This window comes from Odontomachus brunneus, unplaced genomic scaffold (genome assembly GCF_010583005.1).
Source record: "Odontomachus brunneus isolate Ranch 3 - 2012 unplaced genomic scaffold, Obru_v1 Obru_scaffold_050, whole genome shotgun sequence".
Classification (NCBI taxonomy): Eukaryota; Metazoa; Arthropoda; class Insecta; order Hymenoptera; family Formicidae; genus Odontomachus; species Odontomachus brunneus.
The window spans coordinates 479,977-504,747 of NW_022639500.1; the positions used below are offsets into that span (position 1 = coordinate 479,977).

General features: G+C 39.8%; 4 protein-coding genes across 11 annotated transcripts in view; 2 read left to right on the forward strand and 2 right to left on the reverse strand.

Moving 5' to 3' along the window:
- The first annotated feature begins 721 nt into the window (after positions 1-721).
- Positions 722-4,172, forward strand: LOC116845241 (myogenesis-regulating glycosidase). The gene is made up of 6 exons (XM_032817702.1): positions 722-872; positions 1,204-1,365; positions 1,495-2,424; positions 2,562-3,085; positions 3,538-3,694; positions 3,827-4,172. Exons 1-6 carry the CDS (start codon positions 842-844, stop codon positions 4,030-4,032), a joined length of 2,010 nt encoding a protein of 669 aa, XP_032673593.1. The 5' UTR covers positions 722-841; the 3' UTR covers positions 4,033-4,172.
- On the reverse strand, positions 3,855-8,375 carry LOC116845240 (centrosomal protein of 120 kDa-like). Of its 2 annotated transcripts, XM_032817701.1 has the most exons (11): positions 8,104-8,375; positions 7,527-7,674; positions 7,149-7,404; positions 6,333-6,637; positions 6,007-6,247; positions 5,818-5,938; positions 5,625-5,728; positions 5,262-5,543; positions 4,807-5,126; positions 4,240-4,558; positions 3,855-4,006 (listed from the first exon to the last, which is right to left on the reverse strand). In XM_032817701.1, the coding sequence occupies exons 1-11, from the start codon at positions 8,153-8,155 to the stop codon at positions 3,998-4,000; spliced, it is 2,157 nt and encodes a 718-aa protein (XP_032673592.1). In that variant the 5' UTR covers positions 8,156-8,375; the 3' UTR covers positions 3,855-3,997. The 2 variants fall into 2 exon arrangements, with proteins under 2 accessions (XP_032673592.1, XP_032673591.1); XM_032817700.1 differs by lacking the exon at positions 3,855-4,006 and having other exon boundaries at positions 4,198-4,558.
- An 815-nt stretch (positions 8,376-9,190) lies between these two features.
- Positions 9,191-12,752, forward strand: LOC116845242 (protein DENND6A). The gene is made up of 9 exons (XM_032817703.1): positions 9,191-9,999; positions 10,064-10,390; positions 10,561-10,833; positions 10,917-11,102; positions 11,331-11,578; positions 11,656-11,846; positions 11,907-12,172; positions 12,246-12,458; positions 12,552-12,752. Exons 2-9 carry the CDS (start codon positions 10,241-10,243, stop codon positions 12,750-12,752), a joined length of 1,728 nt encoding a protein of 575 aa, XP_032673594.1. The 5' UTR covers positions 9,191-9,999; positions 10,064-10,240.
- Positions 12,753-13,805: 1,053 nt separating this feature from the next.
- The window catches only part of LOC116845243 (synapse-associated protein of 47 kDa), an 84,403-nt gene continuing 73,437 nt past the window's right edge, over positions 13,806-24,771 (reverse strand). For 5 of the 7 annotated variants that reach the window (XM_032817707.1, XM_032817708.1, XM_032817710.1 and 2 more), the window contains one exon: positions 13,806-18,634. In XM_032817707.1, coding sequence (XP_032673598.1) covers positions 18,447-18,634 — 188 coding nt within the window. In that variant the 3' untranslated portion in view covers positions 13,806-18,446. Of the gene's footprint in view, positions 24,185-24,771 lie in introns of all 7 variants that reach the window. The other 2 variants (XM_032817711.1, XM_032817709.1) reach the window with 2 other exon arrangements.

The following is a 24,771-nucleotide window of genomic DNA, read 5'->3' on the forward strand; positions in this document are numbered from 1 at the left end:
TAATATTACTGATAAAATCGAATACTTATCACCTGTGTATGCGATGGAAAAATCAGTTTTAAGTGGAGTCAACTTTTCTTATGAACTTTTCTTACTTCTGATATTTCCTAGATGTTATTATAAAAATTGTATAGGTTTAATCGAGTCGTAACTCGTTAAGCGACAGTTGATACTCTTTCTTATTTGACTTATTAGCAAAATAAGAAAATATTTATCATATATAAATATTTATTTGATTAAAAAGTACTATGTGTATAACAGTACCAGTAGGACACAAATTGTTTCATAATTATTTTAAGGATATGTTTTTTAAATAATTACAACCTGATATTGCAATTCTGATCAAGATATTAAAATCTCTCTTAGCATTTACATTAATTACATTGGTAATTACCAATTATATTGGTAATTATATGTCCAAATTAATATTGGTAAGTGCTATTTTTTCTTATTCGCTTATCATTAATGATGCTCGCTAATTAGTGTAAAAACAATATGTAAATTATAGCGGAAGTACACATAATCCTACTAGGAAAATTGCGCACTCCTTTACGCGCTGGCATCATTTGTTTACGCAGATAGATAAACACAAATATAAAAGTTACAATGCTTAAAAGAATGTACAACTAACATACGGAAAACTCCGGAGATACTGATATTTAAAAATTAGATAAGCTATAACAGATAATACTAATGGTATACTAGAATCCTATTATCAATTAAGAAAATGGTATATAGTAGTGAACAAGGATAATAGTAGAATATTTATTACATATATCGGACAGCTATATAAACCGGTATAAACGGCGTCGCTGAATCAGTTGTAAACAGGAGTAGTGTAATGCGCGAGATGCAACTATTGTTACGAACCGGTAAGTGCACAATTTCTTCAGATTAAGACAGAACAACGTGAAGAACGTATGTGTAAAAAATGTAGAGTATAATATATCTATAAAATATTTAAAAGATATTCTCTTCAAACTCTTATATGTTCTCAAGATACTTATATCATAGGGATTTTCGGTAACTAATGTAATTTCCGACATCATAGATATATGCGAAAAAAGATACTATATCGCGTTTTACTTATTCGCCAGTGAAGAATTACTATTATCATGTAGCTTGATCTAAATCTAAACTTGACTATATTACTATCAGTCTATTATATTTTCTGATTTTCGTAATATCTTATATTTACTACAGCAATGCGTTCTTTGATAACATTACTACTACTTGCTGCCAATGTGTTAGCTGACAGCAGAGAAGTCGTCAATATTGACAAAAGTATCAAGATAAGCATTAAAAATGGATTTTTTCAAGTGAATATAATTGATCGTATCATGATTCTCAATCTTACGAAAAATGGTGAGCATCGTAGTAACCATCTTTATTTATCTTGATAAATTGATTTTTTTACTACTTCTGCAAGTCTAAATGACATAAAATCGCTGAAAATTACATTTCAAACTTAATAATATGCAACAATTCTTGCAGACGGCGAGAACATGATCAATGTTTTTCATACTAAGACTCAACCGGACACGCTGCAGGATCCCTTCACGTTCGATCAGAGTTGCGGCGCTAATAAAATCTGCGTAAAAAGCGGCAAGATCTTACACACTGTTATCCAAGCCGATACGAACAGCGAGGTCGTCAATGTTACTCGCAACATCGCCAATCCCTCTGCCGAGATCATCGATTGTTACCAATTCACTGAGGGCACGCAGTGGTTTGGCGGGCCAGAATTGCGTTATCAACATTGGCCTATACAACACATGTATTATGAAGAAGAACCATACCTGCCGACACATCCTGCAAATATGGCATTAGCTGAACGTTATTGGCTCTCAGGCAAAGGAATTTACATCTACGTCAGCGAGAAGAATTCGCTGTTCATTGATCAGAACAATTATAAGGACAAGTACTTGTGTTTGATTGCCAAAAACAAGACTCCTTACCGACATCGAGAGAGTGTCCAACTCAATTACGAATTGGGTGTCTTCGCAGACCCAAAAACCGCTCATCAGTACGTGGTGACGACTCATCTGGGCAAACCCAAGGGTCATCCTAACGAGCGGATGGTCCGGCATCCCATATGGTCAACTTGGGCAAGGTACAAAGCTAATGTCACCGATAAGGTGGTAGAGACTTTCGCGGACGAGATCATCGCCAATGGGTTCAATAATAGCCAGCTCGAGATTGATGACAATTGGGAAACCTGTTATGGCTCCGCCGAGTTCGATCCCACTAAATTTCCCAATGTCACCGCTCTTGTACAGAAATTGAAAGAGAAGAACTTCCGCGTCACTCTATGGATACATCCTTTCATCAATAAAGACTGCGAACCCGCATACTCTACGGCGTTGAACAATTCATACTTTGTAAAGAGCCTCGACGGACGCGTTCAGATGCAGTGGTGGCAAGGTATGGCTGTATTAGAATAAGTAAAACCGATCAGACTTTCTATTAGGATTTATAAAATCAACTAGTAAAAATGAATAAATAAATGAACAATATACCTTTTCGTAGCTCTTGTCTTTGATGCATATTTCTTTTTACAGGTCAAAATGCTGCCACGATCGACTTCACAAATCCGGAAGCAGTAAGCTGGTGGATAGCGCGACTAAAGCTTCTCCAGAAGAGCGGTATCGACAGCTTCAAATTCGACGCGGGCGAGGAATCTTGGTTGCCGCAGGTGGCGAGTTTAAACGGTTCTCTCGACATGCAACCGGGAATATACACGCGTGAATACGTTGCAGCGCTGTCCGCCAACTTCGATGACAATATCGAGGTACGAGTAGGATGGCGAACCCAGGAATTATCGATGTTCGTCCGCATGATCGACAAAGACACAAAGTGGACGTGGAATAACGGTCTGCCAACTCTGATCACAACTCTGTTGCAAATGAATTTGAACGGATATGTCTACGTCCTTCCGGACATGATTGGCGGCAACGGCTACCTGGACGGTTCGCTCAATGGTACAGAGTACCCATCTAAAGAGATATTTATCAGGTGGCTGCAGGCAAATGTTTTCATGCCGTCGTTGCAATATTCCTTTGTGCCATGGGATTTCGACAACGAAGTGAGTAGCTTTGGAAAATAAATATTTCATTCTGAATGAATAATTAATATTATCACATAACTTAATTATTAAGTAAAAATATTATATAATCATAAAATTACCTTTCATTATCATATATTAGATTTCAAATATCGTCTTTACAAATAATATATTGTAACTATACTATGGTATATTTTAAAATTTATATCCTGAAAGAGACAGAGAGATCAGATGAAGAAAGAATCAGTGAATGACCATCTAGTCTCACGAATATTTTGATTTGTAATTATATCACAGTTATAAATTGACGATATATCTTTAGATTTGAAAAAATATATTTTTATTATTTTTTATCGTCACAGAAAAGGAAATAATGCAGTTCACCAATATACGGTGATTCACTGATATATGTATATACCCCTTCCCCCCTCTATACACTTCTAAAAAAAAAAAATATTTACTTTTTATATTAGACCATCGCCATCTGTAGAAAATACACTGCATTGCATGCAGAGTACGCGTCAGAAATTTTAGAACATATGCAGCGAGCTATCACCAACGGTACACCCGTAAATCCACCTATCTGGTGGGTCGATCCGACTAATAAGGAAGCTCACAAAATTAACGATGGTAAGTTCTTAAGATGTATAATGTTCAATTCCAAATTTATTGAGTCACGTAGATAAGTAGTAGCTCGATAAATTTGGAAGACACGGTAGACATGGTCTCCAAAAATTTGTTAATATTATTACACAACTGCAGAATATCTTCTTGGAGATTCCATTCTGGTTGCTCCAGTGATTGAAGAGGGTGCCATTACTCGTGATATTTATTTACCTGCGGGAATATGGCTCGATCCGAAGCGAGAGGTGATTTCTTTCGGACCGAAATGGTTGAGAAATTATCCCGCTCCTTTAGATGTACTTCCGTACTTTATAAGAGCTAAGTCAAATGAAAAACAGCACTAAATAACAGAAGTTTCACTTACAAAATATTTATTTATACAAATGTATGTAAATTGCTCCGCTATGATGTAACCATGTTAAAGTGTTTTTATTTTTAAATTACACGGATGTTTTACTTCCATAAAAATACGTTACCGGCGAAAGTGGAATTTTTAATTGATTTCGTTTGTTATTATCCTCAACATTACAATATATTCACTACCTGCTTACCATTAAAGATCGTATCTCTGTATCGAGCTTTTTAATTATTATGTCATCTAACGCGTAACTCCCGGTCCTTAAAAGAGAGTCGCGTTCTTCCTTCAGCGTTTGTAATCGCTCGTTGCACTCCTTCGGTTTACCAGGTACAGTTTTGTTACAAGAAACTTTAGAGTAGATATTGTGGACTGGCGCAAAGATTTGACTATAAGTTTCTTTCGGAGCGAAAGATTGCTTCGGCTTGATTATGTCAATTTCCTTCTGCAGTTCGTTCAAAAGAATTTGATCATCGTTCAAAGCTCTTGTGTCTATAGATAAAACTTCCGCCAAGCTGTGCACAGAAGAAGTGAAATTTAGAAGTCATACAGAGATATTATATTTACAAAATTTAAATACAGTACGTCTTTGTGCAATATTTTACACATTATATAATATTTAAACAATATGATATTGTTTAATCAAATTTAAAGTCAAATTTACAAACTTTTAACTAGGATTGGATTTTTTAACTAGGACAGTTGGTTTAACTAAAATAGAACATCTGGTGTACAGGTAAAGTTAAAACGATATAATACGTACTCGACGTTTTTTAGTTCCTCTTTACTGTTCTTTATTTGAACTTGATGATGATCAATTTTCATTCTTTGTATTTCACGAACAGCTTTGCCCCACTCCTCTTTAAAATATGATTTCCCCTTTTGGGTATTGTCCAATTTTTCTTTAAGTATTTTTATCTCTTGCAGAAGTGATGTTGTCTGATTTTGAGTTAAGGATTTCTCCTGATATGTTTGTAATTCATTTGTCTGTTTGCTTATCGATGATTTTAAATTTTCATTTTCGTACATCAATATTTCTACTTGCGCTTCTAGAGCAGTTTTCTTTTCCTCGAGTTTGCTTACCTGCATAAAATACGGCATAAAGTTAATTTTTATATCTCATAATATTGCTAAACATATGACTTAGAATAAGAAAGATAAACATATGACTTAGAAAGAAAAGAATGCAGAGAAAATCCTTGGAATATACTTACGAACCTTTTCTGTAAGATCATTCTGCATTGCATGCCAAGAATCCTTAAGCTCCTGTAATTTAACTTCATATCTCCATTGTATGTCCTCGTTTGCTTTAATCAATCTAGTCTCATTTTCCAAACTCTTTAATCTACGCATTCTTAAATCTTCAGTGGCGTTATTCAAACTGTTCGCTAGTATCTTACATTGTTCAACACTGCATGCAAGTTTCGATTCTAAGTTTTCCTTTTGTCTTCGCCATTCCTCACTCAGTATATTTAAGTGTCGTTCTTCTTTCCTCTTGAGCTATAATTCAAGTCGTTATAAATTCAGTTCGTATATAAATCATGTTTCTCTCTTATTAAATTGAAAGTCTTTTTACTTTACCTCAGCTTTAAACATTTCCTTTTCACGTTCTTTCCATGTTTCGAGTTCATCTACTATTTTATACGCCAAGCTATCATCTAATATCGGAGGATCTAAGTTTTTACCTTGAATAAAAATGTGTATACTACATTATAATTATATTGTCGTCTCTCTCTTTTTTTTGCTGTCAAAAATATAATAATATATATTATACCAGTAGTTTCTTTTTTAAGTAAAAGATGTGGTCCACGATTCTCCAGTTTGAACATAACATCTATATCACCAATTTTATTTTGATCTGCATCGTGCAAAGATAATTTATATTGACACAAAGGCTGAAAAAAATTATTATATTAATTTTTATGTCCTAAGATCGTCACTGTCACTATAAATTTAATGTTACCTTATCTTGATTAAATAATGGTTTCAAATCCAACTTTAATAGCGACAATAGTTTAGCGCCTTCATTTGTATCATACATGCTAATCTTTGGTGGAAAAGACTCCAGTAACTGTTTAATTTCGTCTGGCATGGATATAAAATGAAACTGACATCCAATATTTTGTAATTTAGTTTTTTCGCCTGATAAAACTGACATTGTTGCATACGCTGTTGACGTCATCTTAGCTTTAGGATGTTGAAATCTATATAAAAATTACATTTTTGTAAAATTTTGTCTTTTTTATGTTTTATAATTCGTGAGAAATAAGTTAATTTAACCATACAAACCGAAATTCAATTCGTTTTCCAGATAATTTTGGGGATACAAATGTTATCGTCATAAGTGAAATATATAGACAATAACAATGATAAGATCCTATACATTTAGTGTTAATGCAATTGCAGACTGTAGTATCACTCGAGCATAAACACGTCATTTTATCCATTTGACTTTTTATGCGTTGACAATCAGTGAATTGCTCATTTGCATATTTGTATTCCGTTGCACATTTCGTTTCGTCGGAAGTGCCAATTGAGTCAAATTTTTTAAAGTCACCACTAGAATTTTTGTAAGACTCAACTTCTGGACATTTCTGAAATTCAATAACATTATTACTCTTACTATTATATATAATTACCATTTGATTTAATATTATTAATATTTTTTTCGTTATAATATCAAATACTATTATGCTATTATTAAATTAAATATATTTGTATCAGGATTGCATAGAACATCTGTTTTAGTTTTAATGTATTGCAGTTTAAGTTGTATACATGAGATGCACAATGCTATCCTTGTTCAGATGCTCAGATAATAACAGATGCAAATTTTATATACATGTGACTTTGATACTTAGCAAGAATAATTTACAACAAGTGTTCAGGAGCCCCAATTGAATTAATTACTCATCAAGATGTAGATAAGGTACTATTTTATCACTTTGTGCAATAATATCTTTTATTATTACATTTCTTACCTGTAAGACAATTATAGAGAGATATTTGTGGTAATATGTAATACAATGACATAAATATTATATTTTATTATATAGATATATTTTAGATATATTTTTATAAAATATGAAAATATATATAATATACCTCTAATACTGTATTTGAACTTGTATTTTTGCAATCTTCAATTCTCAATATCAGAAGTAATTCAGGTTTATGTGTTTTAAGATCATTTCTTAATCCTATCAATTTATGCCAACTTGCTTTTTGATTTAGATTTCCATATTTATATACTAAGTGTGCAGAACGTATATTTAACAGAACATGTCCAATTTTTTCTTTACTCTCATTTTCTTTAAAAGCATAACATTCCAACTTCAATATTGTTTGTCCTGATCGCATTCTATAAATTAGATATGGAATAAAATATATATATTTTTTATTTTTTCTCTCTCTCACAATATTATAAAGACAATATAGATAATAATACAATATAGATAATATAGATAGAATAGCAATACCTACTTTCTTAATAGATTTTTATTGGTTTCCCATACCAGATCAGTATCATATTGTGGATTCGAATTTGACTCAACTTTGTCAGTTTCTAAGGAATGCCCATTTAAAGTTCCAACTAACATTGTTGGTTGTAAAACTTGTTCAAAATATCTTCCTATAATATATACATGTATAAAAAATATCATTTGATAGGAATAACTTTTTCTAATCCATAAATACATTCTCTCTTTTCTTAGATTTATATTTTTAGGTTATTATTTCAATTCTCTTTATTATCAATCATATTTTATATATTATTTCAATTCTCTTTATTATCAATCATATTTCATAACTGTGTTGACACAATTTATAAACATTATCTTTAGAATGTACAAATTGACACAAATTTAAGGTACATCACAGGTTAATCTCAACATAATTAAGAAATAAAAAGTTTATTGAAAGTAACAAATGTTAAGATTTAAAAAATTATAAATTTAAATGACATCAATGTACAAATTAACTATTTAATTTTAGAAGCAAATTTTGTCGTTACTTTACTTCCCAAAATAAACAATTTAAATAAATATATGTAATACTTTACCTTCTTTTATGCTTAGAATAATTTGAGCGTCCGATTCTACTACTACGTCCATTATTTTGTTGTATGTTTCATAAAATATTATATATAAAATAATAAATCTCGCAAATATTGCTAAAAATATTTATGCACTCTTGTCGTGATTCAAAATTGTTGCCATAGCAACGAATTCTTGTAAACACAGCTCACCCACGCATACACACTAATTAGCTTTGAGTCACTACTTGGTACAGTGGCGGCTCGTAACGGAGATTTTGGAACTAATTTGTTGACACACGCAGCATAACGGATCTAATAATTTCTTAGGCCGGTATTTATAGGGTCGACTGTTCCAACTTCTTGATAAGCTATCTTACCAAAACATTTTAAATCTTGAAGTTTCTACTTTTCAGATGTATTAAATTCCAATTCTTAATATTGTTTATTGCTTATATATCGAGTAAAATAAGAAATGCCTACTTGTCAGTTTCCAACTTCATCCTTCAATAAAAATTTTTGATACTTTATTGTATTTAAAGTAATAAGGTTGATAATTTATTACAGGCAGAGACAGGGAGAGATGGATAGAGATGGGAAGAGACGGGGAGAGACAGGGAGAGAAGGGAGAGGCAGGAAGAGACAGAAAGAGACAGGAAGAGGCAGGGAGAGACAGGGAGTGTCAAGGAGAGATAGGGAGACAGAGAGAGAAGAGGATAAAAAATAAGAGAAAATCGTTCTAACGAGGGAATTTCAAACTTTTTATTCACTTATTAATTAGTTTGCAAACGTTAGGGCCATCACACACAAAATTACATAGACTCATATGCATAGCATAAGATCATATGGACCAATGAACATTGAATATTAAGTCGCCATATTGATGATTGATACTTAATATTCGATGCTCATTGGTCCATACTATCTTATGCTATGCATATGCGCTATGTAATTTTGATGGCCTTTAGGCCAGGATTAAACCGTTCGCATTATTTCATTTATGTTTTATGTATCGATTCATCGAATTTCTCGATACATGGGTCGAACATCGCCCATTCCCACTTTGGAGTACGATCGCATGCACTTTACGCTCAGAGCCACCTATGAAGAGAGAGAGAGAGAGAGAGAGATGATCGCGTGTACTTGCTCTTTCTGGCTGGCCTGGCAGAGATCACAGAAATGGCAAACACACAGTAAGATAAGTTGGGCACAATTGGACGATGCTGCTGACTCGTCAGCACGAAGAATAACAGGACAGCCGAAGCCGATTAGTCTAACGTCAATAGGCAGGTGACAGGCCAGGAGGAATACCAAATACTTTTCGAGCGCTACAGGCACAGACATTTGTAAGAGGTTATAAGGCATCGTTGTTGGTACTCAAACACTATGAGGACTTTCTCCAATGAGGCGAATGTGAGCGTCGCTTGTGTACATGAATGTCAACGTATGCAGCTGTTCCGTCTCGATCTGATCGTTGCTGAGACAGCGGTCTGCTCGCACGTCAATATCATTAATACATCAATCGTCCCGCGAGTTCGACTGGCGTGCCGTTCAATGGATTGTTGTCGAGAAATCGAGAATGCGTGGAGGTTTTAACAATTGTGTGTACATAGTGAAGCGCGCTGTAATGAGTACACACGTATACGTCGCTCGACGGTTACGCGTGGCTGCTCCTGATCGCCGTTGATTTTCGACTTAACATCGCCTATGACAACGTCTCGACTCTCGATCAAGATATCAGGACGTATATCACATATGGATTTTACTTCTTCAATTATTGTCGTACAGAGTACAAAGTCGAGAAATTAGCGGTGAAGTATAGAATGATCGAATTTAGCGCGAAGTATTTACATAGAAGAAATTTATAATTTTTGTATATATCGTATCCATGTGTAAGCTGTGAGGTGCAACATATATGTAACGGTAAGTAGTACTTGTTATAAATTTGTGGTTTTGTATCTATGATATTATGATAATTTAATTTTAGGAAACTGAGGGGAGATCCTTATATAGCCCATGGTAACATGACATAATTATTAGTATATCATCAGTACAGGTGTGATACAGCTGAAGAGAATAATGTTATACAATGGCAAATGACATATGTGTCATACGTATGCATATGTGCTGATGACTACATTAGTGAGTTAAGTAGAAGAGAACAATGTCAGTTCCTTCTTGCTCCACAAGTAAAGAGTGGGATAACACAAACCTTAGGGAGGAAGTGACATATGCAAGATGGGAACGTTTCAACAATTGGGTGCATTGTATATGCATTGTTACTTTTGATCTCGAATTAGGCCAAGCTATAGAGGTACAAGTTTACTTATTATCTCACTTTATATAATAATTATGTCCTTAGAAAGATAATTTAATTTATAACTTCTCTGTTATTTACTGAGAAAAAATGTATATATTTTTTTGTACTAATTTGTACTAATTTTTTGTACTAATTTGATTTTCTCTACTATTTTTGTTCTATAGGCAATTTATCCAACTCATATCAAGCTATCAGAGCAGGAAAGATCCAATGTTTGTTATTTAGCTTTTCCTGACTCCAATTCTGGTTGCATGGGAGACACTCAGTATCATGTGAGAATAAGGCAAAGTAGTAAAGTAGTGCAAGAGACCAGTGCTCTCAAAGAATATGACAGGAAGTCGCCCTCTTTTCTGCAAACTGATAGAGATTATTACTGGGGATACGTGTATTTTCGACAAGTGAAGGATAAGTCTTTGCCAAGAGGATATTTTCAAAAGGTTCATACATCGTCTATGCTACATAAACCGAGTTGTCTTTTATTTAATTTTAAACGGGTAATTTAATGACATTCTTTTTTCAGAGTGTTGTTATAATTACGAAACTGCCATTTGTTAATTTGTTTGGCGAATTGTGCGCTTTAGTCGCGCCCGAATTCTTCGAAACTGGAACTGCTCTCATGGAAGCCGTGGTGCGCGAAATCGATCAGTGGCCTCCGCCAATTCCAGGGCAGATAGTTCATTTACCTCTTATTGGTGTATTATTTCAGGTGAGATATTGCGAAAAATAACGAAACCGTTATATCGCATCAGTCGAAGTGTTCAGTTAATTTTCGAGTCAAGTTTAACTTTATTGCTTTACACGAAAACTGATCAGTCGTCGGTTAAATAGTAGGTGACAGGTTTATTGATTAAGAAATCGACCCGAACTCTTCGACTGACTCGATATTTAAGTCGATTCAAACGTTCCTTTACATTTAGATACGAAACCATTTCAGACGTATATCCCGAATCAAAATTACAAAGCCACTATCCCATCGATCGCTGCCATGGAACATGCACCGAATATGCACGCGACGCGAAGACTGATGTTGACGTCAGCCTACGAGGGAGATATGTTCCGTAGTTTAGCCAGTGTTGTTAGTTACGTACATTTATTATGGGAGCTGGTACTTCTTAGCGAGCCGATTGTCGTGATGGCGGGCTCGCCCACTACATGTTCCGAGATGGTCCAAGCACTTATAGCGTAAGCAGCGATGCATTCGCGAGTACGTTCCGCGCTCGCGTACCCACGATGTGATAACCGAAGGAAACACGTTTCAGCATGATCGCACCGTTGAAATACTGCTCCGATCACCGCCCGTACTTTACTATACACGATTCGGAATTCAAGGAGTACACCACGGACTCTCCTGCGCCGCCCGCCGTGATTCTAGGTGTGACCAATCCGTTCTTCGCCAAAACGTTGCAACATTGGCCGCATATCATCCGCATAAGCAACGGCAGCAACAGCGGTAAGTTCTATGACGTTCGCTAACATGTGGTGTATTCAGGACATCGCGTTCTCTCGGCAGATCAGAAATATAAAATCAAGAAGTCCGAGAATCTCAAGGTGCTGGACTCGAAACCTGGCGTCTACACTCATTACAAGCCGTTCCTGCAGAAAGATAAGACTATCCTGAAGAAGCTGTTCAGGGGCGTGCAGACGAAACGACCGGGCGAGGTGCAAACTGCGCTCTTGAAACGTCACCTGATCGAGCTAACGGAGAGCTTCATGATCCCGCTCGAGAGGTACATTGCGACTCTCATGCCGTTGCAAAAGAACATATCGCCTTTTAAGGTGAGTCAAGTCCTGATAACTAATGATTATAAGAGTCGCACGTGTGCTGTACAATTCAATGCTTTCTTCGCAGGCAACTCCTACACCGCAAATGTTCAATCCAGACGACTTCCTAGCTAGCTTAAGTAGCTCCGGTCCCCAATTGACTACAGGTATTAAGGGAGACTGGGTAGGATTGTATAAACGGTTCTTTCGATCGCCCAACTTCTCCGGATGGTTCCATGCCAGGTACACGGAGTTGAGTCAGCAATTGCAGGTCAAACAATTGGAGAAGCTATCGCAGGCGGTACGCGATTATTAAATTCACTAATCTTTATACACTCTCTGAATGCCCACGTCATAGATAACCAATAATGACGTAATAATGTACATTGAATAGGATCTGAAAACATGGGTTCAAGGGAAGCAAGAAGTGGAGGTAGTCGATATGATTTTGAGAATCCGGCAGAAACTGGAGAGAAGTTGCATCGATGACGTACCAATCGATAACTCTGTAAAGGAGAGGCTGAAGGAGAGAATAGACGACATTACGCATGTATTGCCGGACGATCTGAAGGTTATTCTGAGACAAGAGTCTTGACAGTACGATTATATTATTAATATTAAAACTCGCTAACGTTATAATTAATTCTACATAAAATGGGCTCATTGAATTCAAGTCGACTCTCGGAAACGTGTAGCGCTAAGATAATCATTTTAACGCTCCTTCCCTCGCTATTTATTACGAAACGAACAATAAGGAAGTGTCCGTTGTGTATGCGAGCGATATAGTTTGAGAATTAGAGTAAGTGGTAAAACTACATATTTCGATTAAGAGGGGAAAAAAAGAAAGAAGATAATACTCGGAAAAAACCCGCTGTATACGTAATACATAGAAGTTAAGGCCGCGCGAACATTATCCTGGATGCTTGAACGTCTCGATGCTTTTTATACTCGGCATGTAGTATTTTGTAAATTGATGTCTTGCACGTATTTTGTCGTGTTGCCTTAGACTGACTTATACGTATTTAACGATTGTATATTATATCGTATTTCATTTCTATCATGATGTTGTACATGCCAAATCCATCAACAGCTTCCTTTGCTACTTGACCAAGCATTCCAGTGGATAATTTTATATATACAGTAATTTATTATTATTGTTATTATTATTATCATATAACGAATACTCTTTATTTGAGATAGTGAGCAATACCAATGATATAATCTCACGAACATAAAATTCAACTCAAGGGAATGCGAGGAATCGGAATATAAACTGATGTATATACATTTTTTCGAGATCTGTAAATATTGGTACAAATGATGTGTAATAAAAATTTATTTTAATAATAACGCCAGTGTTATGTTACGCTTATATTCATATCTCTAAGCGCGCAAGATAAAAATGAAATATAAGATGTCTAAGGAAAATGTTAATACTTATACGGAGAAAAGGTTACTTTCATATAAGCGCTATTTTTTTAAGCATTCTGTATTTCTGGGACAAATGAATTTATGTTTCGCTGAAGCGGCTATCGCGTGTGTGTATTTTTCTCTTCTACTCTATGATTGTATATTTTCATTGGAAAGGAAGTAACGCACACACGGGTGAAGAGACATTAATACGTAGCAGAGAATACCTCTCTTCGCATTTTATTTCTTACGATTTTTATTATTACATTCTCCCAATTACATTAATAATTTCCTCATAGTTTTGTCTTAATACTTGCGTCATTATATTCTCATTAATATCCATAATATATTATCATACTTTCAATGGAGTCAACAACATATACATATATATTTATATAATTTGTCCATATGTATACGTGTATACATATATATGTATATATATATATATATAGAGATATCGGGTGTATGTTCATTTTTTTCTTTATGAGTGAATGCACAGTACCGTAGGATAGCTTTATTACACAGTTAATTCACAGAGTTCATTTTGTTATTCTGCCGAAGTACACCTTGATTTCTGTTTTCCTGGCCATCGCGTTTATCTCCGTTGCTTTCTCGGTAAAGTGAAACGACGTGTGTTTTCGTAGCGTGAAAATCTAGCGCAATATTTTACTTCTCCTTCTCTCTAATCTCATCCCGTGGCCAGAGAGAAGGCGCATCTCTCTTCCGTTTTCTCGACACGCGCCTGAAAAGTTTTTGGAGGGGGAAGGGAGGAATTTCTTTCGCGATTTATTATTTTATACACAGTACCGAATGATATCTTTTTCTATCTGTTGTCCTTTTCTTTTTTTCCTGTCGGGGAAATGACGGAGAGGTTTCAGCCGCGCATATAATAATAATAATAATAATAATGAGGAGCGGACAAATACGATTATCGCCTGTTTGCATTACTTCGACAGACTTAGGCCTGGGTGTGAGTTGCGCCTCCTTAATTAAAATCTTACAAGACTTTGCCTATCGACTAACGCGAATGGAAACTTTACAACGAGCTTTTCGGAGACGAGAAAGGATGAACGCGGATGAAGCAATGTTTCTGAGAATCCACGCGCACGGATAGTGACGATCGGGCGCGAGCGGATTATCTCGGGAAATGTGTGAAAAGAGTATCGATAATATTTTGGTTGCACGTCGCGATTTTTTGGGGAGAGAGGGGAAACGGTTTTATATAACCGCATAGCGGCGATGCTTCCTTCCCGTTTCCTTTTTATTTTTCGTTTCTTATATTCTTCGGGTGCGGCTACTCGAAAAGAGGAGTAGAAAAGTCGCGGTGTATGTGTGTGTGTAAATTGACCGAAAAATCCGAACTCGGCGTAGCGCACACATAAAACACGAATGTCTCGATGGGAAACGTAACGACTGCTCGCTCTCGCAACATTTTTGTTCCCAGGCCGGGATTTAAGGTGGGTGAATTTATCTCCGTCGGCTTCGCGGGAATATGTAAGACCGGAGTCTTCGTGAAAGCGAGATTTATCCTCGTCTCACGATCAGCGATCGCTGATCCTGCCTTGCCGATATTTCCCGCGATCATGAAGATCCTTACTTTCAACACGCGTCTAGCAAGTATAACTGTCTGATTTCGCTTAACGCTCAACGTCGTTTTCGCACACTACTGAAGCCAACGAGATAGCTGAACGTCTCTCTCGCTAAATGCTAAACAAAAATACGATAAAAATATAAGATTATTCTGCGCGGTAAAATATTTTGCCAAGTCATTACGGAGAAGATCAGATGTAACGATAACGAAGCAAAGAACGAGAAGACTAATCAGATACATGTATGCATATATATATATAGGTTTACATTCCGTGTACATCTCGATTACTTTAGAAGTTCCACCGTAAATCCCCCCAGCTCTACCTATTCTCATCGCTCGCTTCGGATAACCACGCGAATATCGATCCCCACACTTATCTATCGCGGCCGTTCGCTTCGATCCGATGTTTGTTCACCTTTCCACGCGTGTTTTTTCGTTCTGTCACATTTGTGCTGTCAGCATTATGATGATGAATCATGAGTCTGATGCAACAAGCCCATACTTCAAACTTCATCATCGCCGCGCATCATCGCACACGCGAAATTCTGCAATATACCGCCGTACTCAATGGAGTTATTTTCGAACCGCTGCAGTCTCGCGTAGCGCGATATTTTACTGTTGCAAAAATTTCTCTCTTCGTCCGCGAGTCGGCTGGTTTCATTTCCTACTTCTTCCCGTGGCAGAGGACGATTGGACGGTATTTGTTATACAGAGAATATAATCGCGTTAACAAAATGTTGCGCCGCGCGATTCTGTGGGGTTTGTGTACGTGTGTGTACGCGCGCGTGCATATGTATGCATGTAATTAACAATTCGACAACGATTGCCGTCGAATGTTTTGCGGCTATATAAATAATGTGATATAGCGTATTATATCAGAGGGGGTTTCCTTCCTTTTTTATCTCAACGCAATGATTTATTACGATATTTCGTCCGTACAGACAATGCGAACATGTCACATTCTCACAGCGTAATTCACTTGACACAATACAAACAACGCGTCAACAGAACACTCCCGCGATCGACAAGAAGTCAACAAACATAAAGACACATCTTCCTCTCAACATCAACATCATCATCGTCATCGCCGACGATACTTGTCACGTCATTTATCTACAAGTCTCGGAAACATACATGCTAAAACGATATATCGTTGATGCCTAAAATCTTCTCCACCTTTGTCGAATCGTGTATCGGATGTCAAATCGTGACGAACGCGTCAAATCGAAAGTCTTAAAGCCGTCCAGCCGAATCGGTTTTCTCGTCTCGTTGTCTCTTGGATATGACCCTCGGTAAATTATAACAAATCGATGATAATTGCAGAACAATCAATGAGGAGAAGCGTCATGTGGCGGTAATAAGCTGCTGGTTTGAAAGAGAGAGAGAGAGAGAGAGAGAGAGAGAGAGAGAGAGAACGAAAGAGAGGAAGAAAGAAAAAGATCGGTGATACATTTGTCCTCGTTTCCTGACGTCAAAGTCAGCGAGAGCTGCGCTCATCTTCTTGATTGTGTTCGAAAACTGCAATAATGGGTTCAATAGTCGATTACTGGGGAAATGTGCTCACTGCGAAGACTATAAACATCGTCGATCCGCGCACGAGAAACGGCGCCTTTCGACGCACGGCAGTGTAATTTGTCTCAAGGAACCGGCGATCCCTCGACCATGACGAAGAGCGAGCGATCTAGCGCGCGTGTGGTGCGTCCTTCGTGTTCACCGATACCGCCGTCATCAACCGATCGAACTAATTAATTTAATATCACACAATTTTGAAGATATTTATATCATTACCATCAACATTATAATATTCTTGGACGAGGCCGTCCAATAATTGACGTAAGTGTGTGGTGTTAATTAATTTATATATCCATCCGCGTGTACGTGTATGCACATGTATATCCATCGCTCACTTCTGGGATACTTTGGAACGACCAGCGACGTCATTCCGTCAATTTGGAGATGAAAGTATGAGTTACAATCGTTACAGTCGAATAACACACACCTCTTCGTTCCACCTCCAAACTGCGGAAAGGCACTCTCTTCGTCGTCTTCGTCGCGCTTGAGGATCGCGCAGAACGTGCTGCTGCTTCGGGAAAATTTCGAGAAAACCAGAGAAACCACGGGGAGATCGATCCGACAATCTTTCACGCTCCCACATCAGCCCTTACAATTGCGATCTCTGACGACGTCGACGTCGTCATGAAATTTTCGTACGCGTCGGGAGCGCTTGATGCGGTCTCCTCGCGAATTCGTATCCTCACGTCCGACTCTTTCGTTTGTCTCTCGATAACGTTCTCCTCCTGCGAGAACGAGCCGATCCTCAAAGAGCTTCGCGTCGTCTTTAGCCACATCTCTCTCTCCCTCGGGAGATCAGCGATGGATCAGACAGGAATCCTCTTTTGAGCGGGTTTCTCCGTTCAAACCATATCGCCAACCTGCCTCACGAAAGGGCGCGCTCTCGCGGATGTCGCTTCATCGAGACACACGCGCACAATCGCGAGACGGTTAACGAAATGAAAAGCGATCGAAGCGCGATTTCACAGTCAGTCGATGCGAAGAAGACGTGACACTTCTCAGACTTCGAGCTGCTTCGAGAGAGAGAGAGAGAAGCCTCTCGTGATCTTCGACGACTCGTCGATTTGCGACACGAACGCGAGGTCAGCCAGCAAGAGTTCGACGGTTTATCTGCGAACTCTTGGCGCATGATATACGGCGAGAAGATGGAGCCGAGCGAACTCTATGAAGGAATTCACCGCTTCCACTAAGCCCCGATTAAGTGGGGAATGTGTTCTTCTCGAGATCCATCGCGAGGATTTCCCGAGGATATCGTTAATTCGCCTCGCGATCGTTAATTTACTTATTATCTCGTTTTGTCGTATAAAAAGAAACGTGTCAAAGCTATGTGTACGAAATAGAGCTTTCTTTAAAGCGCGCACCGCGCGGAGGAACGTAGCCTCGAATTCACCGTCACGAATCTCGATCTCCCCTGCACGGAGAAACGATCAGTCGGACGACGATGCGATTCTCATCGAGCATCGCTTCTCCCGGCTTCTTTCTCTCTTTCTCTCTTTCTTTCTTCACATCATCATGGCGAGAGAAAGGGAGAGAGAAAGACAGATAGATAGACAAAGAGAGTAACACACGTGTACAAAACAACAGGGGACTTGTAAGGCCCAACTGTGCGCTCGCGTAAACGAGAGTTTTCGCATCGCCGAATCGTCTCGCGCGCCCGCAGGATCTCAACTGAAGCGACGAGATCCCTTATCCGGTCACGAAGAGGATCTCCTCGGCTCACTTGAGGTCCTCGTCGTCCTCGTTGGCAAGCAGCTCGTCGATCTGCTTCTCCCAATCGTTATCACTGGCCGTGACGTCCCTCGTGGACGCGATGCTCCTCTCCTGACCGCTGCTACCGCCACCGCTGCCGGTTACAACCTCGTAATCCTTTAGCTCGGCCTCCAATTCACGTTCCCAATCTTCTTCTGCGGAGAGGCACAAGCAGCGTTGTAGCTATTTTGCAGAGAGGGCCACACACTGGTCTTGTATGTCTGTTTGTGTTGCTGTTTGTGTTTCCGCGGTGTGAGTACGAGTAGTTTCTCGTACACGGGAATAACGAGTGTGTTCATATGTATGTGTGTGTATGTGTGTGTGCGCGCGCGCGCGTAGTGTGTAAAATTGTCTCTGAGTGTGTAAGAGTGTAGGATCGTGAGAGAGGCAAAACTCAAATTGCAGGAACGGAAAAATCAGAGAAGAGAGAGATAGGAGAGAGAAAGATTAAGAGAACGCAAAACGGAAGCGACAGGGACGTTCCCTTTGCCTCGAAAGCGCTCGCTTTGAATCCGCTTCGTTAAACCGCGTTTGTTGGGCAAGGATATGTTAGTTGGCCTGAGAGAACGAGAGATTATGCGATTATACTATCGAGAGGGACGAGACGTGATCGCGCGCTTTTCCCTTTCATACCTTCCTCCGTGCTTACTTCACGAATCACGACGCCGACGACGACGACGTTACACTTATCACACGCGATCGCCGATTACACAGCTCCCTGAAAATTACAGCGTCACGGCGACGGAAGGAGTAGCTAGCGGCTAATAGCTTCTCGCTTAACATACTTTGTTACAAAAGTGACTGTCTCGCGATTACAAAAGCAATTATTCGGGATCTAATCGCGACTTAAACGCTCAGAAATGCAATTATCGGACCGGTACGACCATGAGAGTAATACTCGTCGCGCGCTAAACCAGCGGTGCCCAAAGTGTCGTGGTATTACACGAAAGGGTTGTGTGTATACGGTGAAATAATCGATACTTTACACATGGTACATCCGTACACATGGATAAAAAGGGGATTGAATAAAAGAGCAAGTAATTATTTCGAAAGCTTTAACAAGAATTTGAATTGGATATTTTTTTGCAATGTATCGTTTGCTCAATAAAATCCCATATGAGATTTTTATTGCGGTCGCATCGCGCGAAATCGAATACATACATTACATACACGCACGCACGCACGTGCATACACGCACTCATACACACACACACACATACACACCACACATACGCCAAACCATTTGGACACCGCCATACTAAATCGTTTATCGTTCAAGCGCGAAATTATCTAACGCTATCATACGTGCACGCGTTTCACGTGCGAGAAGATAAGTTTACAGCGGGCCTCCGTCGAATATGGCCCCTAAAAACACTAAATGCTTAAATAATACTTTTACGGTGCGTTCCCCATCTTTGTCCCCGTCCCTAACGCTCCAAAACGATTAGAACGAGTTCGCGGGTTCCCTGGACGCGGTTTCAACGCCACTTCGATGACGCGTCTGCGACGCTCGTCGGCGCCTCCCTTCGCACACGAAAGGGACGAGATACTGACAAAAAAAAAAGTACTGTGTCCACGTTTGTTGAACGCGTCCTTTACGCGCGCCCTGCGTCGAGTCGAGAGCGATATTCGATGTTCCCCGACGCGGAAAAGTCGAAGTTCACGGCACCGGGTGGCGAAGTGCCCACGCACCGGGAGAACCAAAGGCCATAATTCAGTTGCCACGTTTTATCGGGATGCCTCGGCACCGCGCGAGCGGATAATCCGATATTTTCATGCACACTCGCGCGAGAATACGTATATATACGTATGTACACGTATCCTCGATAAAACTATCGTATAAAATCGAACGAGAGAGAGAGAGAGAAAAAGGAGAAGAGAAACAACAAGTGCAAACATAATGCACGAGACCACGAGACGCTGAGAGAGAGAATTAGTTTCACCTATTTTATTCACCTCACGATAATCTAAAACACCGCGTCGGCGAGTCTTTTATTTTTATCCTCTACCCCCCTCTTGATTCTTTTCCCGCGATACAAATATAAAGATGAAAAAGTCGCAGACGCGGCGCAGAGGATCGTGAGTTAGGCAATATGTAAGGAACGCACTCGAGAGGATCCGATCGTTTGTCTCGCTACTTGACGGAGTGAAACGCAAGTGAAACTTCTCGAGCGAAAAATCAAATCGTGCCGCGCTGCGAATGTATTAATTAAATGCCGTCGCGTGAACGTGAAAAACGGAACGTACGCCACACGAAATTTGCGCGTAAATGTTCTCATGGAATCGCAACGATTACCGCAGCGATCCGTTAACAATCGACGGTAAATACTTCGTCGACGTTTCCTCCCCTGATAGCTCTCTCTCTCCCTCTCTCTTTCTCTCTCTTTGAACGAGAATGAAACTCTGTTTCGACTATTCACCATACGTGTGCGACTTCGTGTTCCGCGTTTGCATTTTCCTGGTTGCAGTTGCGGAAATATACATATGTGCGTCCGTCCGTTTATCCGTCCACCACTCGATCGTTTTTGCTCTGCGGAAGCGTAAGAACTTGTCCACAATACGCTAAGTAAGCTTGGCGTAAGTTTAAGAAAGAGATAAAAGTAATTTATTTATAAGTTAAATTTTCCCTTATGTCTATACTGTAACTTCCTTGCGCCGGAAGTATCTCTCTCTTACTTAAGAGGAATACCTTCAATGTAAGGCAGTTAGAGAATAGGCGTACGCTGAGAGAAAAATGTTTGGTATTTGTAACTATAATTACACAGAGAAATAATCACTATAAATCATGATCAAGAGATGATTATTCCTTTAATTAAATTCTACTATAATGTTAGTGATTATTAGCTTACATGTACGTTACAATCATGTTACCACAAAAAAGATTGGAATAAAAAATAATTTGAGGCTGAAAGTAATTTTAATTAGAGGAACCATTTCTTTTCTCTTTCTCAGCAAAATAAATTATTTTTATTTCTCATTTCAACCAAGTTTTCCTTACATATTGTAGACGAATCTTAAAAGCAGGTTCCCAGTATACGGGCGTAAATCCTCAGTTGACGCATACAAATCGCCCGTTTACCGTTTGTCTGATCGACGACCGTCCGCGTAGAAAACTCGAGTAATTAATTTATTCCCTCATCCTTCCTGGTGAACGGACGTGTAAACGAGATTGCACCTCGGCTAGCCGCTTCGTATCGGAAGAAAATCACTAGCTATATCCACGAGAGAGAGAGAAAGAGAGAGAGAAAGAGTGTCGGGCGCGAGCAGAGTTACAGCTCGTTCCCGTATTAAATACACGTATTGTCATTCAACGAATTTATAGCGGCGCGCGAAAATCCAATCGCCTTCTCCTCCTCCTCCGGATAACCCGCACTCGCGAGATCGTCTTGTACGAATTATCAGGAACCTCCGTCTCCTCTAGTGGCTGTATACCGCGAATTAGACCGGAAATGAGACCCGAAGTAAACGAATTTACAAAGGACCTCGGCTATATCCACCGAGAAAGGATTTGTCTTCCTCGGATTCTCGACTGTTCCTCTTTCTTGTCGAGAGAGAAAGGAAAAGAGAGAGAGAGAGATAGAGAGAGAGAGAGATAGAGAGAGAGAGAGAGAGAAAGAGAGAGAGAGAATAAACAGATTTTCTCCGGGTCCCCTGTAGAAGCCTAATTATTTGTACAAAAGCGACGTCCACGAGAGACGGAGCTCCGGAGGTGGAAGATCGCGGATCCGTGTAGCGCGCGCGCTACTGTTTATATTTTATTTAGTAATATAGTGTATTATATTTATACATATATTTCTCTTTTTTTTCTCTTAGGTCTCCATTTAATTAATCGCTTACGAAGGTACACTTATGATTAAGTGCGATTTGCGCAACGTAATCTCGCGTTTTCCACCGGCGACTGCGTTATCTCCCGACCTGTCTGTTTTTGTCTTTTCTTTCCTTTTCTTTTAAAGAGAGCGTGTTCTTCGATTTGTTGCTGCGTTAATGACACGTTTATTTATAAAGAGACACGGAGAGAAAGAGAGAGAAAGGGAGAGAGAGTAAGAGAAAATCGAGAAAAGAGAGAGAGAAAGGCAAGAATAATTGGAAGTAATACAGAGACAACAGCAAGAGACTGTCAGACATGCAAACATGAGTGGCCGAGTATTCCTTTCTGTTCCGCTCCGCATGGTTATTTCCTTTGTTCTTTCTTTCTCGTTCCTCGTTCTCTCGCACATCCTCCCTTTTATTGCTATCATATCTACGTTATTTGGTATGTCGCGGGCGCGTAACGTTTCGGCGTGACGATACTCTGGATTTTTCCCCGTATCTCGTTTCCTTCCTGTCGCGTCACATCTTCGAATTTCGCGATTCGGCGAGCTCGACGTGTCCCGGACACGGCAGGGCTGGGCAAAATCTCAAATACACTTGCCCGACCGACTTGCGTCAGCCGAAGAAACATTATTTCATGCTTGAGGTATTTGGGATCAACATTTCTCGGAGTATCCCGCGCTCGATACATTTGGCGATTTGCCGAGCCCTTTTCTTTTCCGTTTTTCTCGTTTCGTTTTCTTTTTATCCATCCACCCACGCCGATTTTCTTACCGCCGTTTTCACGATGAATTATTGTGAATTCGCGTCGATTTCCCTCCCAGCTTATCACCGAGATCCGAGCCGATGGCGACAACCGACCAGCGACGACATCGATGACAGTTATAATAACGACGCTGTTCACCGGCGCAATCAAACGGCGCTGCTCCTCTCGCTCTCTGCGCATCCACCCCCTCGGCTTGTTAAATCATTCAGATGACCCGCCCGCACCCCTTTCCCCTGCTTCATCGACATGCGTTGATTATAGGCTTGTCTCATCGCACGCTGACCTGTTAACCGTATCCTCGTATCCGCGTCACGTGTGGATACCCGAATTATAAAGGAATCACAACGGAAATACTGCGTTTTTCCGAGGAACGAATAATAAATATCCTTGCTGAATATGACAGCTGCTCGTTAGACAGAGAAAAAAGAAGCACGCACCCTTCATCGGAATGTAAAAATGCCCTTGACTCTCGTGCGAGATAGAGCTCGTGGTATGTCAATGAGACGAGTTTGAACTAAAAATGATATCCCCGAGACCTCTCCACACACATGCAAGTCACTTAACTATATAAAAAAAATTGAAACTTAATTTATGCCGAGATTTGTCTCTATTAGACTAATTAGACTCGTTTTCACGACCGTCTCGGCTCTCTCCGCCGTTTAATTGCGACGATCGCGATGTCCTTGGAGCAGCCTTGGGCCACAGACTGTCTATGCTTAGCGTTAGCTCAGGGGTTAGTTAGCTCCAGGATCAGAGTGCGAGGAGGCCACGACGTTCCACGTTTTAGCACCTGACACGGTGTTTAGTCGAACCGATCTGTTGCGACCGGTACGGGATCGCGCGTCGACTGCCGGCCGATCGGGAACGAACAGCCGCGAAGGAAGAAAACGCCGTTCGTGCCATAGGCGGCTCCGCGATCAAACGTGACGGAAACGAAGATTTAAAAAACGAAAAGAAGAATAAAATGGGGAAACGGGAAGGTGAGGGGGAGAGGGAGAAAGAAAGACGAGAGAGGAGGAGGATGAGGAGAACCGAAATCGTCAGTTTTCGAGAGCGGGAAGCATGTATATCTCTGAGGGGGTGTGCTTTGGATAATGGCATTTGGGGGGCACTCTCCTCTTCTTTTAGGCTGTTGACAAAATAGAATGAAAAGCGGTCGTTTAGTTAGAGCGCCATGTAAAGAGAGAAAGAGAGAAACATAGATAGATTGAGTAAGAGAGAGAGAGAGATAGAGAGAGAGAGAGAGAGAGAGAGCAGCGAAAAACGCAACGTTCAACATCGAAACCAACTGCATGACAGGACACTATACAGGAAACTAGGGGCAGGAGGGAAGGGCGACCACGCGCGACGTGATCGTCCTGCAACATTCAGAATTCGGGAACAAGCGATCCCTGAGGTAAGCGCAGACAGGGAGACTCTTCTGGGGATGGGAATTTATTAACACAAAGACTACGTAACACACTATACAGCGTGGTCAAGGTATAACACCGAGAGATTAAGGTCAGGCTCTCACGATGACACTAATTTCATACTCACGAGGAGAGTACTCTTGGACCGTGTCGTGGCACAGATCGAGCTCTCGCATCGATCTTGGTGACCCGTTTCCGTTTCGTCGACGGAGATCAACGAATGGTACGCTCGTGTCGCCCGGCAAGAAATAGTTCCTGAGAACCGCTATTTCTCGACGACGAGGAATTCCACGGTTCTTCGGCGAGG